We start from the raw sequence: 16,488 nt of genomic DNA, 5'->3' as shown, positions 1-16,488 counted from the left end.
CTATCCCCCGTCATGCTTCACTCCGGCAAGCCGGAGATGGGGGACAGTATACTCTCCCTGGAGCACTCGGATATATAGCCCCGCGGGGTCGCTACTCCCCGTCATCCGCCTCAGATGCCCTGATTATTATTCTTCTAGAACATTTTTCTTATTATTATTCTTCTAGAACATTTTTCTTATTATTATTCTTCTATAATTGGTCATTCAATTATAAGAAATCATAACCTCATATCATGTGCTCATAGCATCATCATTGCATTGCAGTGCAGGTCACACACGGATACACCCTATCAATCAAAACATACACTAGGTAAGGACGTACTTTTTCTCCGGATGTGGAAAGTGGTTCCTTTTCCCAACTCTATTGGTACTTCCTGTCTAACCAGGTGCAGCTGAATACTAGTGTTTTACAAGGATGTGTTTTCCTGCTGATTGATAAGTGTTACTACACTGTACAGGATTACTTAAATGATAGATTATAAAATGAATGTAATAAATGTAGGTAATGATAATGTTTTTCCTGCAATTTATTTACTTTCGCATTATATAATTTTGTTAGTTTATACGTTTAATATTTATACACCAGTAATTGTAGAATACAAGAGACTAATACTACGTAACACCTTAATGTACTGTATTCTAACAAATACATTTATCTTTATCTTTAAGGAGCGACCATCTGACCTCCTCAACCCAGTTACCCAGCAACCCAACCGGTGAGACTGGTGTCAGACTTACTAACTTCTGATTACCCGTAACCACTGCCAAGGATGTTATATGACAGCCGGGATCTACAGTTTAACGTGTCTTCCAAAACACATTCATTAGCGTCCAAGATATACTTAGAAAGTACATACTAACTTAGAAAAGTTGCATTGGTACTTGCCTGACCTGGAATCAAACAACCTCTGTATTATATGATCAAAAACGGGTACTCTCCCATTCCACCCCGCGTCAGCAGTCCTCAGATGGCAAAAGTTTTTGCTTCCAAGAACTTTAATTAATCAGCGGAAGGTCGAACTGTCACGAAAGAATCTCAAACATTTTCGTAACTGTCCACTATCAGTTTCTGTATAATTGTTGTTGTATTAAAGCTGCAAACTAAAATTGACGTGTACAAGGCACTAGTAATGCCTGTGCTTATGTACGGCGCAGAAACTTGGTGCCTGTACAAGTCAGATATTAAAAAGCTCGACACATTCCATCTTAGGTGTCTGAGATCCATCTTAAGAATTAAGTGGCAGGATCGCATTTCCAACACAGAGGTTCTCCGGCGGTCCAATATGTATGGAATGGAGGCGTTGCTAATGCAGCGACAACTAAAGTGGTGTGGACACGTCCTGCGGATGGACAACCAGCGTCTACCTAAAGCGGTCTTCTATTCCGAGATGGCTGAAGGTAAACGGTAGCGAGGAGGACAATACCTACGCTACAAGGACGTGTTCAAAAGACATCTGAAGGCCTGCGGTATAGACCCTAATGATTGGGAGAGGCTTGCCTTAAATAGGTCATCTTGGCGCAAAACCATCTATGAAAACGTCAAGTTTTTCGAAGAAAAAAGACTCGAGGCTTTAGACGAAAAGCGCCAATTACTAAAAGAAAGACCTAAGCCTTCGTACACCTATACTCTCAATAGTGCAGGTCAATTGTACTGCAGCGCTTGCGACCGGGTCTTCAAATCCAAACTCGGTTTCGCCAGCCACATCAGGGCTCACGCTAGGAGGTGAATTTGTCATAGGTCGCCGTTATCGAAATCGATAAGTTATACATATATATGTTGTATTAAGAAGTTTAATACCAATTAACGTTCCAAATTATAAAAATAGGCTGAGTTCCAATTTATAATGATGATTGAATGATCCATACCTATAAGATAATGACATGGGCTGTCCGATTCGTCCGTTCCGAAATATTTTTTAGTGTCCGAAGCTCTAAGCTAACCTAATTGAACATCCACGTGAGCAGGAAACCAAAAAACTCATCAATATGTAGTGTATCATCATGTGTATCATTCAATATGTTGTGTAGCAAGTGCTCGAGCGGGCCGAGCCGGTTCGCAGAGAAAGGCTCCAATGTTCTGTGATACTGCACATCCACCGAGCCGCGTTCGATGGACCGCAGCTATTACAATACTTTCACTATGCTATCTGCGTGTGCGCACTGCAAGCTCCATAAATCAGTAGTCCTGCCAAAAGAGCTGCTCGCCAGTCTTACCGATATTATCTATTTGAGAGAACGCCTCTCGTACAAACTTTAGAAAGCTCCATTTAATTGCTCACGGTACAATCAGTTCAATGGTTATTTAATGGACATAAAGTGTAGTGGCCAAAGTATGGACATGGGGTATTTCCTTTACATTTACTATAATTCAAAGCGTTTAGTTAGCAGATTGTTTTCCGGGGTCAATGCGCTTTGCAGGATTAATCGCGCCAAATCTGCGTGAACAATGGACTGGAATGCATTTCGAGTCGACCCTCAGCTCTCACCCCTGTGCCCGCCGCACCCCGCCGGGGAGGGGGGGGGGGTGCACCGCATGTATCGAATTATATTAGTGTACGTAATGTTTACAACGAGTCCTCGCACTGCGCACGCCATTGTGTGACAATCCATAACTTATTAATTATTCTCACACAAAAGATAGCAAGCTTGGCGAGTTGCGGCGCAGGGGCCCGGGGAACCAGACGAGGGGGCCCGTGGGACATATTGTCGCACTAAGGATTTTTGCTTGATATGTCTCTATTCAGATCACAAACTCACCAACAAGGATTATGTAGCAATGTTAATTAAATATCAGTTAATAAGTCAATTAAGTCAAAATATCCAGCACCATGTTGTTATACGTAGTAACGGTTAGTGATATTTACGGCTTACAGTGTAACATAGAGATACTACACAGAGCATATTACTAATTGACTGCCAGTAACACGATTTATCCCATCCAATAAGTGAGTGATCCTTAGTGCAGTAGTGCGCAGGCCGCTCTCATTCCGTCACTCAATTAATCAGTGGCTAGTCGCGCTCGGCCGCAAGAGGGCGCTACACACCGCGCTAACGCTCTATTTATTTTCCCAAACGAAATGCAATTAGATCCGATACAGAGACAAATTGAACTACTCGCTCAACAGTTTTTTAGATCAGACTTTGTTTTTGTAAGACTTCTCCTCCGTAGACTAAACAAAACATTAATTAAATAAATCCTTTAAAGGATCCTCCTGCGATGTCTGACATCCGCCTCCGCCTATGACGCCGCCATTGTCACCCGTCCTCGTAAAATATACTAAGTATCCGACTGCCTTAAAGGGGTTTAATAAATTCAAGCACAAGGAATTGGTAAAACACTACAGTAGCAACACAATACTTATAGTTGTAGAAATGCGCTACGTAGCACATCACGTTGAGCTGACGTCAACGGTCCATACACTGTGTTTACAACACGTGTTACTCTTTTGCGTTAAAGTTGAGTGAGAGCGAGCCTGCGAGGCGACGCGAGCGGCCAGCGGGCGCAGCTCCCTACTGCGAGCTGTGCACAAACCTCCTAGTAACAGCGCGCAAAGAAGGAATAGTGAGTGCACTTGTGTCTGCGAAAATGCTTGTGCAATATAGGTAATATATCCTACGCAGATGTCTGATCTCTTTATACGAGAACAGCTACTGTGGCCTCACATTTCAAAATTGTATATTTTAGATTTATAAGTTTCACTTGAATACACGTCGTTTTCACAGCTAATTGAGTTAGGGCTCGCGAGACTCTCGTGGCGCGTGCTGCGAACATCACTTCGGGCAGCACTCACCGCTGCTCATATTCATACCGACAAGCTCGTCTATATGTTTAAATATGAAAATAATGCAAAGCTAAATGGTTTAAAGTCCCTTGACTTTGCATTACTTTTTCATATAACCATATAAAGTTGACCTATATTGCAAAACTGCAAATTATATGTATACGAGATTACGCCCACGTTGGAATCGGCTACTTCAAATATTTGAAAAAATAGCATTGGTCAAATTTTGTGTCTTTACTGTTGACAAGTGAGCCAGTTTACACTATAAAAAAAATGAGTAGATAAACACACCTGACAGCGTGCGAGCGACAGCAGTGCACGCGCGCCTGACAGCTTACTGTAACGTTAGGGAGACGTGCCGCATCACTCGTCACCATATTCATCATATCATCACTCATATTACCGTACAACATTAAACTTCATCTATTTCCGGCATCCCACAAACAGACATTTAATATACACTTACCTAGTCTCCTACAGAGAACTTATTAAAGGTTGACCAGGGTCTTTAATTGAGAGAAGGTGTCCACCATGGAGAACAAGATGACTAGTGTCCACTCAGTCGCAAAGTAATTTGAATGCTATAGTCATCATGTTGATGTTTGCAGTATGCTCGGCGCCGCGTACTACTCCGCCGGACCGGCCGCACAGAGCTTGATTTACCCGCGCGCCCCACTAGCCGCGAAACTCTTCGTTTTACTGAGGAAAACAACTCAACGCTCACACGAAAGAATAATCAATTAATGTACACAAACTGTTACTTTATTTTATTGTCTCTAACTTTCCACGAATTCTTCATAAACAACATTTAATGACGTATTAATCAACGCTGTGTGTATTTGTTTGGACGCACAATTATCGTAAACCGGCTCCGGATCAAACAGCACACGGCGGCGGGTAAGTGCTGGGGCAGGGGGGTGGGGGGCACTCGTCTTAATATCGGACATTAAAGTTTTACTACTCTAGCAGTAGCCTCGCTCAAATTCTAATAGTGGTAGCGCTAGCTCATGATCCTGTGAGCTAATGAGGAGTTCAGCGAATGTGCAGAGCGCTTACCGGAGCTAGCACGCGCGCGTCAGACAGAATGTGTGGCCGAGGTCAGTGAACGACCTTCACGCGCGACCACGCTGCCGCTGCAGCGGCCTGCCACCACTTGCTACACGAGCTCTTAATATAGGTATGTCATCTTCATACAGAACAGAAACACTTCGTTGGTCTGGTAAAAAAAATAATTAAACAGAATTTAAAATTGTTCAGCATCCAATGTCGAACCGAACATACAGTACAATCAATAGTTACAGAAATAGGCACGAAAATAGTCCGAAAAGAGGTTGCGTTATAAAACTAAAATACCTACGTTATTTTTGTCAGTTTCATAGAGTAACCATTTAGTTATCTATAGTAACGTCTAGGGAGTGGTCTAGGGATGGATTTTAATAGCTTTATATTATTGATATTGTGTTTTATTGCTAAACATAGAACATTTCAGTTTATTTTATTTTATAAACTGCTCGGCTGCGTCATGAGTATGCTTTCAACGAATGTGTGTGGAGCACACACGGCGACTCCTTTCATTACATCAGGACATGTCGGCCGTCGTCCTGCGCCCACTGCGCTCAGTGCGCTCACTGCGCTCACTGCATTCGGAACTTTGTCCTTTTCCGCAGTAAACGTGACAAAGAGCCGCATTGCGTCCACTCAGGTGACCATCATTGCGTTAGCCAACTATCACAGAATTTGCACTCAACAAACATTACAGCAACAGACAAGTTGTGCTGAACATTCATATAGGACTCATAAAATATGTGATAAGAAATAAATTACCAGAACTATATATCTACTAAATGGTCTATCTTAGACAAGTGTAAGTGAAAGTAGTAAACGATTTTTTATTTATAGTGCTTAAGGACATGTATCAGTCAGTATGTTTGGAAAGCGACGTGTTCACGGAGACTATCCCGCGATGTGGGGCGAGGCTGCAGCCCCTAGCGGCGCAGGACGTGCGGAAGGCGCGTCGCCGGCGCGGCGTGTCGCTCGTACGTGCGGCAACTGTCGCCGCTGCTCCTCCCTACACCATTGTTAGCTGTGCTATTGTGTGTCGCTCGATAGTCTCACTGTTACTGCAGTGCACAGCTTCAAATTAAATTGTCTCAGTTCTACAGATTTTAGTATGTACCTATTGCTCCATCATTATGTTTGCCTGTGATGTGAGGTGATGCCTTCATGATACCCCCGCCCCCCCCTCCGTGACAGGCCGGTCGCGCGCCTTGCATTCCTGCGACAGTGACAGTGTTGACATGGCGCGAGACACATTAACACTATCTTAAGAACTCTATCTAACTCTTGTGACGTAGTTATTTTGTTCCTTGACGAAAAATCTATTTGTGAGACAATGCTGTGAGCGGCGCAGACTGGTGGGCGTCGCTCGAACAACATACTCGCTGACCTACATACTGTATCGTAAGCAAACATTCCCGTGCAGCGCCGATGTATTCACTGTCTCAAGGAAGTCATTTTTATGTGATTCAATCTGAACGATATAAATATTGCCGCGCGTGCTACATGATGTCAGTTCGCTGGTCTCGTGGTATTTTTGAGTAATATCTGTATCTATGCTAATATAATTAAGAGGAGGCTTTATTTTTGTTTGTAAGTTTGTTCCCTAAAGAACCGAAAATAGACACGTCTAAACTCAAATAAATACTTCTTCAAAGAAGGAGTCAAGGGCGTTGCAAACTGATATAATAATATAAGCAAATGGACATGGGCACGTTGTATGGGATTTGGTACCCATTATTATTTGATATTTTGGTATCGACTCGAGAGTAAATCCCCCACTGTTGCCGGGATTAATAAATAAATAAGCCGTGTCTAATTTCTTGCTTTAACAAAGTTTTTAGTCATTAAGGTATATGAATACCTAATTAAGAAACAAATAAGAAAATATAAATGTAAGTATTATATGTAACATAGTTTAGTCCGCAAGAACCCCTGATTGCCCCTGGTTGCAGGGATTATAGTTTTATAATATCAATAGTCTTATTGAAAATGAATTGTGTCTCGCGGGTAAAGGGACAAAAAAATATAAATTAAAACATAAATAATGATAAACAGTCGATGAAAAGATATTTTAGGTAATATGAACATATTCCTGGGATCCCGGAGCATATCTACATGACCACAGATATCTTATTATAAGTACGTACGTAATGCATATGAACATTCAAATTTGCCGAAATGGAAGTAGGTAGGTACCCAATGGTGATCATTAATGAATAGCGAGGGGCGATCGCTTTCTACCTTCCGACGCGACACCCGCGAAGTTGTTGCGGTGACGTAACGTGTCCTTGTGACATTCGTAACTCGCGACATTATGAGTGCTCAGTGGCGAGCCCGCGCGGTGACTCACGCGCACGCCGTGCGCCGGTGTGCGTGCACATCGGCTGATGCTTTGTTGCATTGCGCAGGCGTCGCTAAAATGGTCACGTCTGTTGCCGCCGCAGTCTCCCGATAATGTGCAGACATGTGTCGTGTAGTTTCATTATTCAGTGGTTTCATAACTTCTGCCACTAAAAGTCGTTTGATGATATCTTTTTGAGTCTCTAAGCTCTAAACAATTTATCCGGTAACTTGAACTACCCGCACAGCGGGTATCTGATTCTACCCTCATTTGTGTATAGTCAAGTACCTACATGGTGCGATATGTTTCCCTTCATCAATTATAGGAAAAGAGGCCCTTTGCGTCGCTAAAATGAATGTCAGAGAGCGGAGGTGAGCCGATAATGTGAAACGCAGCCGTCGCGGGCGCAGGGCCGGGTCACTGACCTGCCGCAACACATCGCGACACCCAAAATACATAACAAGACCCAAATGATGGTGTCATAAATCAAATCAAATGAAACAATAAATGTAACGTTGAAGTGCATAATTTAGATTTAGTAAGTCGTGGTGGCCTAGTGGGTAAAGGACCAACCTCAAGTATGAGGGCGCGGGTTCGATCCCAGGTCAGGCAAGTACCGATGCAACTTTTCTAACTTTGTATGTACTTTCTAAGTATTTCTTAGACACCAATGACTGTGTTTCGGATGGCACGTTAAACTGTAGGTCCCGGCTGTCATTGAACATCCTTCCTTGGCAGTTGTTACGGGTAGTCAGAAGCCAGTAAGTCTGACACCAGTCTAACCAAGGGGGTATCGGGTTGCCTGGGTAACTGGGTTGAGGAGGTCAGATAGGCAGTCGCTTCTGGTAAAGCACTGGTACTCAGCTGAATCCGGTTAGACTGGAAGCCGACCCCAACATGATTGGGAAAAAGGCTCGGAGGATGATGAATTATGAAAAAGTATCAATTTATCCATTAGTTCTTTACCACACCACAAAACCGTGTAGATGCAATCTTAGTTCCTCTTCATCTGCTTGCTGTGGAAAAACTACTTCCCGCACACGGATACGAATAATTTCAGGATCTACTTTGTGTATTGTCATCATCACGCCTTCAATGATCAGCGCATACGTAAGATCCCAGTTAAGGTTTGGTTATAAGGTCCTCGCCTTTGCAACTGCATTGCGCTGGTCATAAACGTGGTAACTAGGTAACATTCAGGTGAAATTTCACAAAAAATGCCACATTAATAATAAACTGTTGAGGTTCTAAATAAAACTAAAAAAAAATCTAGCCGATTTACAGATAAAGGCTTCTTTATATCCAGGTTCGTGCAGAACGGAACGTTCCCACGGAATGCGGGTGACACCGCTGGCAGAAGCTAGTAAATATAAGAATTAAATAATGTTGCCGGAAGATGGTTTGCGGCTATTTCAGTGACCGCCGCAGTGCCAGCCTTTAGCGACGCAGCCTGAATAATACAGCAGGCGCACCAGACAGCCCCCCCCCCCTTACCGCGCACCACTGCTGGTCCATTAGGTTCCAGAGTTACTCGTACAAGAAATATTTTTGTGGTGATTTATTTAGTCGTCAGCAGTGGCTAATAGACGGAGAGCCGCAAACCGTGTGTCTCTTCTCGTCTCAAAGAGTACAAACCTGTAGTAGGTACAGGTTTCATTCATATATTCGCCACCATCCCAGCAATTAAGGAAGACCCTTCATTTGTTGTGTTTACTGTTTTCTGTGTGAAGCTATTCCCTCGTTACCTGTCGCCTGCGCTATCGCTGCGGTATGCAATCGTACGACTCGCCGACTGTAATCAATGCGCCAGTAATGGTCACGGTGGACCCACGACAGAATAACCAAATTGTGCACAAGTAGCGAACAGCTTCACTCAACGATTTCATAATGTAACAATGTAGCACATTGCAGATTCTCTAAATCCGCGATCAATCTCAAGCTGACAATATTGTTTACTAATCATACAAATATGTTGAAGTGAAGTGGCGAACCTTGGGGAAGGTCTTGGAGCAGTCTTTTTTCTGATACGACGACGACATATTTTCACTGATGATTTTAACACCTGCTTACCATAACCGGCTTTTAGACAATCCTGACGTAACATTGTTATGCCTGTGAGTGCGCGAAGCGTGTGGTGGTCAAAAGAATTGACGAGTCGGGTGTACGCGTAATGTTTATCTGTCGCCTGTGTGCAGACCGCAGGCTTCCAGCGATCCAGGTTATTAATGTTTTTAGGTACTTTGAACACCGACCGACACAAGACACAGGCACGAGGCAAGACGGCACAGGTCAGCTGAGGAGCCGCGCGGAGCCTGCTGGCGCGTCTCCAGCGAGTGGAGCGAGAGAAGGCGCGCACACTCGCTAACGGAATAGAAATCGGGCGGCGCCCGCGCAGCATCCCGCGTCACCGGTGTCAAGCAGATCGTGACCGTTACCGACTCACGAACAACGCGTTTCTCGCGAACTTTACTGCCACAAAAATTCCTTCCAAATGAAGCGATTCTGATTTGTCGCCGTAAGCTGATTAAAGACCATAGAGTGCCCAATCAAATTACCGAAAACAACAATCACAAGATCCTTGATAGTGTTGCATTGTAATAGGAAAAGTGTGATTATTTTTACACGCTAACAGTTCTGAACCTAGAGGCGGATAATATCGTCCAGGTGCAGTAGTGCCACCCGAGCACCGCGCCGCGCCCTCATCAGCTCTCTTGAATGATGCTATGCTGTTGAAGTTTCCTAACCTAGACACACCTTGCTGAATTCCGTAATAACAAGCAAAGAACATTTATTTATAAGTTCGATCCTTCCGGCAATCAATATATGTATAGGGAGGGGAGGAGTATGTTCAGCAGCGAACTTCCAGCGGCCTGTTCTCTGTCACGCGAGTGAGGCGTCTGTCTGCCCAACACGTTACTAACATTCAGGAATTGTAAATGTTTACACATTACGATATTTTATCGGAAACAGTGTTATCGTTGAGCCGCTCAGCTTGCGTCGGGAGCGCGCGTGCTGCAGCAGTGACTCCCGGCCCCGGCGCGCCTGCCGCGCCGCGAGCACACGTATTACAGTCGTTATTTATAACTATAATCGTTTGACGCTGGTGACAGTGTTAAGGCAGCGCGTGGAAGTGGCGCGCTGCAGGCACTGAGCACACAAGCAGCAGCAACACTATTCATTATGCACTTGTTAACCGTCTTCCCAAAAAGGAGGAGGTTCTCAATTCATCGGGATCTTCTTCTTTTTATGTATGTTCACCGATTACTCGAAGACGCCTGGACCGATTTGCAAAATTCTTTGTTTGTTTGATAGGGTATACCTTCCAAGTGGTCCCATAATCATCAGGTCAGGATCTGATGATGAGAACCCTGAGAAATCGAGAACAACTTTCGAAAATTATAGGCATGCATAGGTTAGAAACTTGACAACAAGACACTATGCAACAGTGAAGGTTTGGAGCTGACCTGATGATGGAGACCAGAGAAGATCGAGGGAACTCGACAACTGAATATGTAAACTACCTCATCACTTATATTAGGCCTAAAATAAGCGACCTAAGGCAGCAGGCGTGGAACAGGCGTGGCGCAGGCCAACGCCCCTTCAAAACGATTTCATACAAAATGTATGCAGGCGACGTTTTTGAATTATAATACTGAAGCGCCGCGGCGCAAGCACGCCGTTTCGTTGCCTCGCGTCGCTTCAGTACAATTCACTCGCCTGCGCCGCGCCTGTTTTTATTCGCATTGAAGAGAACTTGCCGCTAATGCGGATAGTGACAACTATGCTTGTCACTGAAAAGCCGAAAATAAACTTTTTACAAAAAATAAAATAAAACTGACTCCCAAAAGCACTGGAAAGCAAAAAAAAAACTATTCTTAGGTGCATCGGCCTAAAAGTCAGTTGCGAAATAAACATATCTACTTCTGGTTATTTATCCATTGATGATTTTATTTTATTTCTTTTTTTTCAAGCTCGTGTCTTGTACCTGTGTACCCGTATTCTGTACCGCGTAGCGGACAACCTAGATGAGATATGTTTTTTAAGTACACAACATAGGTTCTAGAGGTATCCATCAACAGACTTGTTAACAGTTGTTGAATATGTTCAGTGTATTCAGCAGGTATTTGGCGCCACGAGCCGACGCGGCCACGCGAACTGACGCGGACGGCCCGCGCGAACAAAAGATATCAACGCGCGACCCACCCACCGACTATTAAGTAAAACTACACAACGTAATGGTTTAACATTTATTTTTTGATCAACAGCCAATCTAACAGGGCAAGATGTCACCAAAGCTCACGTATCGGGAGCTTTCGTCGTTCGCTTTCTTACATAAAAGACACATATCGCAATTACATATATTTACACAGATTTACACTTCTACACATCAGGCGCACTGTTCGTGTCCGTCATCACTTCATCAGCGGTCAATCTTACGACAACACCGACCGTAATCCTTACGGAAATACAAAATAATACTGAAGAATAAATATTCACTATGACTAAGTACGTAAAGTACATTAAAGCTCGAGAGCCTCAGAGGGCAAAGTTGAATGTATCACTCAGCACACGGTCTCCATGGGGACGCGCGGCGGTGCGGCGGCAGGCGCAGGCGCGGCGGCGGCGGGCGCGGGCGTGGTGTGCGTGAGCGACTCGCCGCAGGAGGGCAGGTGCGTGGAGGAGTGCGTGGCGCGAGCCCCGGGCCGCCCGCGGGCGCAGCACGCCGCCGCCGCGCGCTTCAGCGCCGCCCACGCGTGCGGCTGGCACCCCACCACCAGGAAGATGAAGACGCCCTGCAGCGCGTTCAGCAAGTCCGTGGCGTACCACACGTAGTCGGGCCCGCCCGCCGCCCACGACACCACGTCGGCGCCCCACGTCACGCCCATCACCACCACCAGCTTGGCGCAGACTCGCCCCAGCGCCGCCCTGCAAGCAGCGACAGTGAGCGCGGCCCGGCGGAGCAGAGCGCGGCGCGAGGAGGTACTCACCGCTCGGACGTGGACTTGACCTCGTCGCGGCGCCACAGGCCGCACGTGAGCTGGCGCGTGGTGGACACGAACAGCGCCAGGTTGACGAGCAGCAGCACGCCCACGGGCCCGAAGAAGTAGACGAGGATCTCCATGTCGCCGTAGAACCAGCAGCGCTGCACGGCGAAGCGCGGGCGCAGGAAGGGCGCGGCGGCGCCGGGCGGCAGCGCGTCCAGCGCGGCGGCCGCGCCCGCCAGCAGCAGCGGCCCCCCCCACGCGTACACCATGTACACGCGCAGCCGCCACAGCTCCTGCCCGCGCTCCAGCGACGTCGGCCGGAAGTCGCTGCGCACATGCACTCCCAACATTCATTCACTATTCTCTAATCTAGCATTTTTGTAGGCCGGTATAAAGTGGTGGTGGCGGTTTCTCCCGCGCATCCCGACTACCTACATCGCGCACTCAAATAAAAAGCCTACCGCGATCAATGGCATATCAAACACTGAATTCTTTTCTTGGATAAATAAAGACTTTTTTTATCATTCCAGTCACTCCTGGGATATATTAGAAACTAGCCGTCTTACCGCGACCGCAGTAAGATATAGCCTAGCTAGGTGTTACTCGGGAAGAGTGTTCTATTTGACATCAGGCTGCACTGCATCTCTATTCTCAAGAACTGTGTCAGTAAAACAAACTAAAAAAATTATCGCATTGAACTGTTCTAATTAGACTGCTACCACCGCGGTAACTACACTCACAGCGAACAGGCTCGCATTCCTTAGAACTTGTTCAGTAACAGACATTCGAAATTGACGGAAGAATTGAAGAGGAGGAGCTACTCACCGGAAAGTCCACCAGATGTTGAAGCACATCGTGTTCAGCCAGAAGAACGCCGACAGGAACAGGAAATGCATACACACAGCTGCAGCACCGCACATGAAACAAACAGAGCCGTCAGACTCGCACTCGCACTCGCGACACTCGCACTCGCACTCGCGCCGAGCTCACCCAGCGCGCGGCACAGGTCTCCCGGCACGCGGTCCCCCGCCAGCTGCGTGCCCGCCAGCAGCACGTCGCCCAGCATCAGCGCCGCCACGTAGTGCGTCTGGCAGCGCCAGTGCAGCGCGTGGTGCGCCGCCGGCAGCGCGAAGCCGGCCGCCAGCGTGGCCGCCAGGAACGCCGCGCCCACCGCCAGCCCCGCGCCGTACAGCGTGTGCCGCGTGCTGCCGCGCCGCCTGCCGCCGCTCGCCAGCAGCGCGCGCTGCCGCCAGCAGCGCCTCCGCGCACCACGCGCCCGCCGCCAGCCGCCGCCGCCGCCCGCCGCGCGCAGCTCCAGCGCGCCGCCCGCCAGCCGCGCGCCCGCCAGCGCGCCCGCCACGGCGTAGCGCGAGCCCTCGGGGCACGCCGGCCAGCCCACGCCCACGCTGCCGTTGCTGAGCGCGCGCAGCTCCTCCAGCGCCTCCCGCCCGCGCTCCTCCGCCTCCACGCAGCTCGTGCCGTTGAAGGCGCTGCCCTCGGCGCAGCACTTGCTGGGCTCCAGCGGCGCGTCCGCCTCGCACACGAGCGCCGCCGTCGCGTCGGCGCAGTACCGGTCGGGTGGCAGCGGCGCCGACGCACGCCGCAGCAGCATAAATCCGTTGTTAGCGAGCAAAGCGTAAGGTGCCGCGTGCTCGGGCAGCACGCGCAGCGGCTCGCACGCCGGCAGCTGGCCCTGCACCACGCGCCAGTGCGGCGGCAGGAAGCCGGGCGCCAGCAGCGTGCCGCGGCTGGGCGCGTACACGCGCGGGGTCCAGGCGGCGGGCGCGGCGGGCGCGCACGGCGCCGCGCCGGCCGGCAGCACGGCGAGGCGCAGCGTGTCGGCGCTGAGCGCCTGCCCCGCGGGGCAGCAGCGCGGCACGCTCACGGGCGCCGGCTTCACGCCGCCCGCCGCCACGCACAGCGCGCTCCACGCCGCCAAGTAACCGATCACCCGAGACATGTCAGCGGCCGCGCCGAAATCACCGATCACACCGACGAGTACACTGTCCCCGGCCAGGCATCGCTAACTCGCACACTTGTCCGTCATACATACACAATAACTGTTCGAGGAAATAGCGGGTTCCCTATGAAATGCCTGGTTGGAAAAACAACACAATATTTAGATCAACAATGATAATGTTGAACGAGAGTAAACACGTGGTGAAAGGTCTAAACCGCAGCGAACGCGACCTTCCACTCGGGGAGCTGGCACGGTACTGCCGGCAGTCGGGGTCGGTCGGCTCGCGGAGACGCGTACAGCTGACTGGAGGACGCCCCCTCCCGCCTCGCGCGCCCCGCACGGTCGCCGCACGCTAGCTGCACCGGCACACTGCACTCGCGCGTCGCTACACACAATACAAACTTACGATAAACCTCGAACCGACTAATGCAAACACCCGCCAAATAAGTGGCGAGCCACGAACCACGCATTGAGGGGCCGTAGTTATAATATGAAGTTATGTTATGTATGTATGTTACAGCCAAAGTAATAAGTCCGCATATTATACATATTATATAGCTATTATTTATAATATCTACTCAATTTGGATGAAGTGATAATTGACACAAAATTAATCACATTAACTAGGAATTTTATATAATATCTCCATAGACTTAGATAATGTAATAAAACAAGTAGTAAAGATTATTATTTCATGTTAACTAACTAAAGTGCCTGGTAGCTGACCTTAAAATAATTCGAAAAAGGCTAGTTAGCACAGTGCACCCCATAATAGTAGCGAAAAGTCCCCTCTTTGAAGTGTGGCTCGGGCCACTGTACGGACGGCCCGGAGTGTGCCCTGCCCGGGAAGGGCACCGCCGTGTCCTCGTCGAGGCAGTCGGCAGCGGCGACCTCTCGCGCCCGGCCCTGGTTCAAGCCAAGGTCCGGGGCGAGAGGTACTGGGATGCCATCGTGTCCTTCTGTGTGGTCGAGAGACGACTCCCAGCCACCGTAGACGTGGGCCTGTGCGATGAGTTCGGGTGCCTTATCGGCCTTCCGTCTCCTGGGAGACACGGGCCGGCTCGGCGGCGCGCGTTGTTCAACGCGTGGGTTTAAGCCACTAACAGTCTGATCTCACGCTGCACGCTCACGCTCACGCTGCTCTCCCACAGTGGGAGGAATCATTTGATGATTTATCATAAAAAGAGTCGATAATAACTCGAGCCGTTTCTAAGAATTAGTAGGTAGTCAGACGATTATACCATATTTATTACTTTGGCTAACTTTGACCAGCTATTATGAATAAGATCCAGATAAAGTGATTAATCTATCACACTGTCTAGTCAATTTGGGCATTATATACAATGACCAGTCATTATGTATAATATATATTTAATCACTTTGGCTGTAACATGTATACCATATGAAGTTTACTCGAAAGTCTCTTATTATTAAATCGGAATACTTGGCGGATGGTCACAGAATCCAGAATGGAGGTGGAAACAATCAGAGACCTGGGAGTGATTTTTGATAAAAAAGTTACCTTTATTCCACATATTGAGCATGTAATTAAAAAAGCGTCAAAAATGCTTGGGTTTATTATTAGGAATACCAAAGATTTCAAAAGAAATTACTCTAAAATTATTCTATACAATAGCTTAGTGCGTAGCATCTTAGAGTATTGTAGTGTAGTGTGGCGACCGCACTTTGCATCACACACTCTGCGGATAGAAAGAGTCCAGAAAAGATTTCTATGGCATCTGGCATTCTCTATGGGTAAAACTAAGCGACTACCTTCTTACAATAGCCGCTTACGCTATTTCAAGTGTCACTCCCTAACATCCCGCAGAGAGGTTACTGATGCAATGTTTGGATATAAGCTGGTTAGGAATTTAATACATTGCCCAAATTTATTAAGCCAAATAAGGTTCAATGCTCCTAGACGTTATCCTCGACATCGCATAACACCGCTATGTCCACCATTAAGAAGGACGGTTCTTGGTGCAAACTCCCCAATTTCGAGACTTTGCAAGGTCCTAAATAGCTGCAGTGACCTGGTGGATTTACATTTGGACGGTGTTGGCAAATTCCGAAAAATAATTCTAGTTTACATGACTTTTGTTCATGAAATGGAATACATACGGTTACATTACTTTGGGTATCTACATCTCGGAAAAAATATTTAAAAAAATCCAGCACGTCAGGTTTTTGAAATATTTATTAAGAAGATTTTTACAAAAAACACATCTAAATAAACGACAGACAGTTAAAAATGGGTAATTTTTGTTCTTTCTTTATAAATATTTTCATCTGTATCTCTCACAACAGACCAACAATAGTCCCCTAGCATGTTTTCGTCCCAAAAACCTTGATAATTCTGCT

At 47.3% G+C, this 16,488-nt stretch overlaps 1 protein-coding gene across 1 annotated transcript; it reads right to left on the bottom strand.

Annotated features, from left to right (window-relative positions):
• Positions 1–11,415: 11,415 nt before the first annotated feature.
• Positions 11,416–14,431, bottom strand: LOC110379499 (probable G-protein coupled receptor Mth-like 1). The gene is given in 6 exon segments (XM_021339193.3): positions 11,416–12,108; positions 12,171–12,494; positions 12,993–13,071; positions 13,158–13,414; positions 13,416–13,465; positions 13,468–14,431. Coding segments are annotated over 6 exon segments (1,734 nt in total). The 5' UTR covers positions 14,128–14,431; the 3' UTR covers positions 11,416–11,744.
• Positions 14,432–16,488: the final 2,057 nt, after the last annotated feature.

This window comes from Helicoverpa armigera, chromosome 9 (genome assembly GCF_030705265.1).
Source record: "Helicoverpa armigera isolate CAAS_96S chromosome 9, ASM3070526v1, whole genome shotgun sequence".
NCBI lineage: Eukaryota > Metazoa > Arthropoda > Insecta > Lepidoptera > Noctuidae > Helicoverpa > Helicoverpa armigera.
This window is presented reverse-complemented; position numbering and strand designations above follow the sequence as displayed.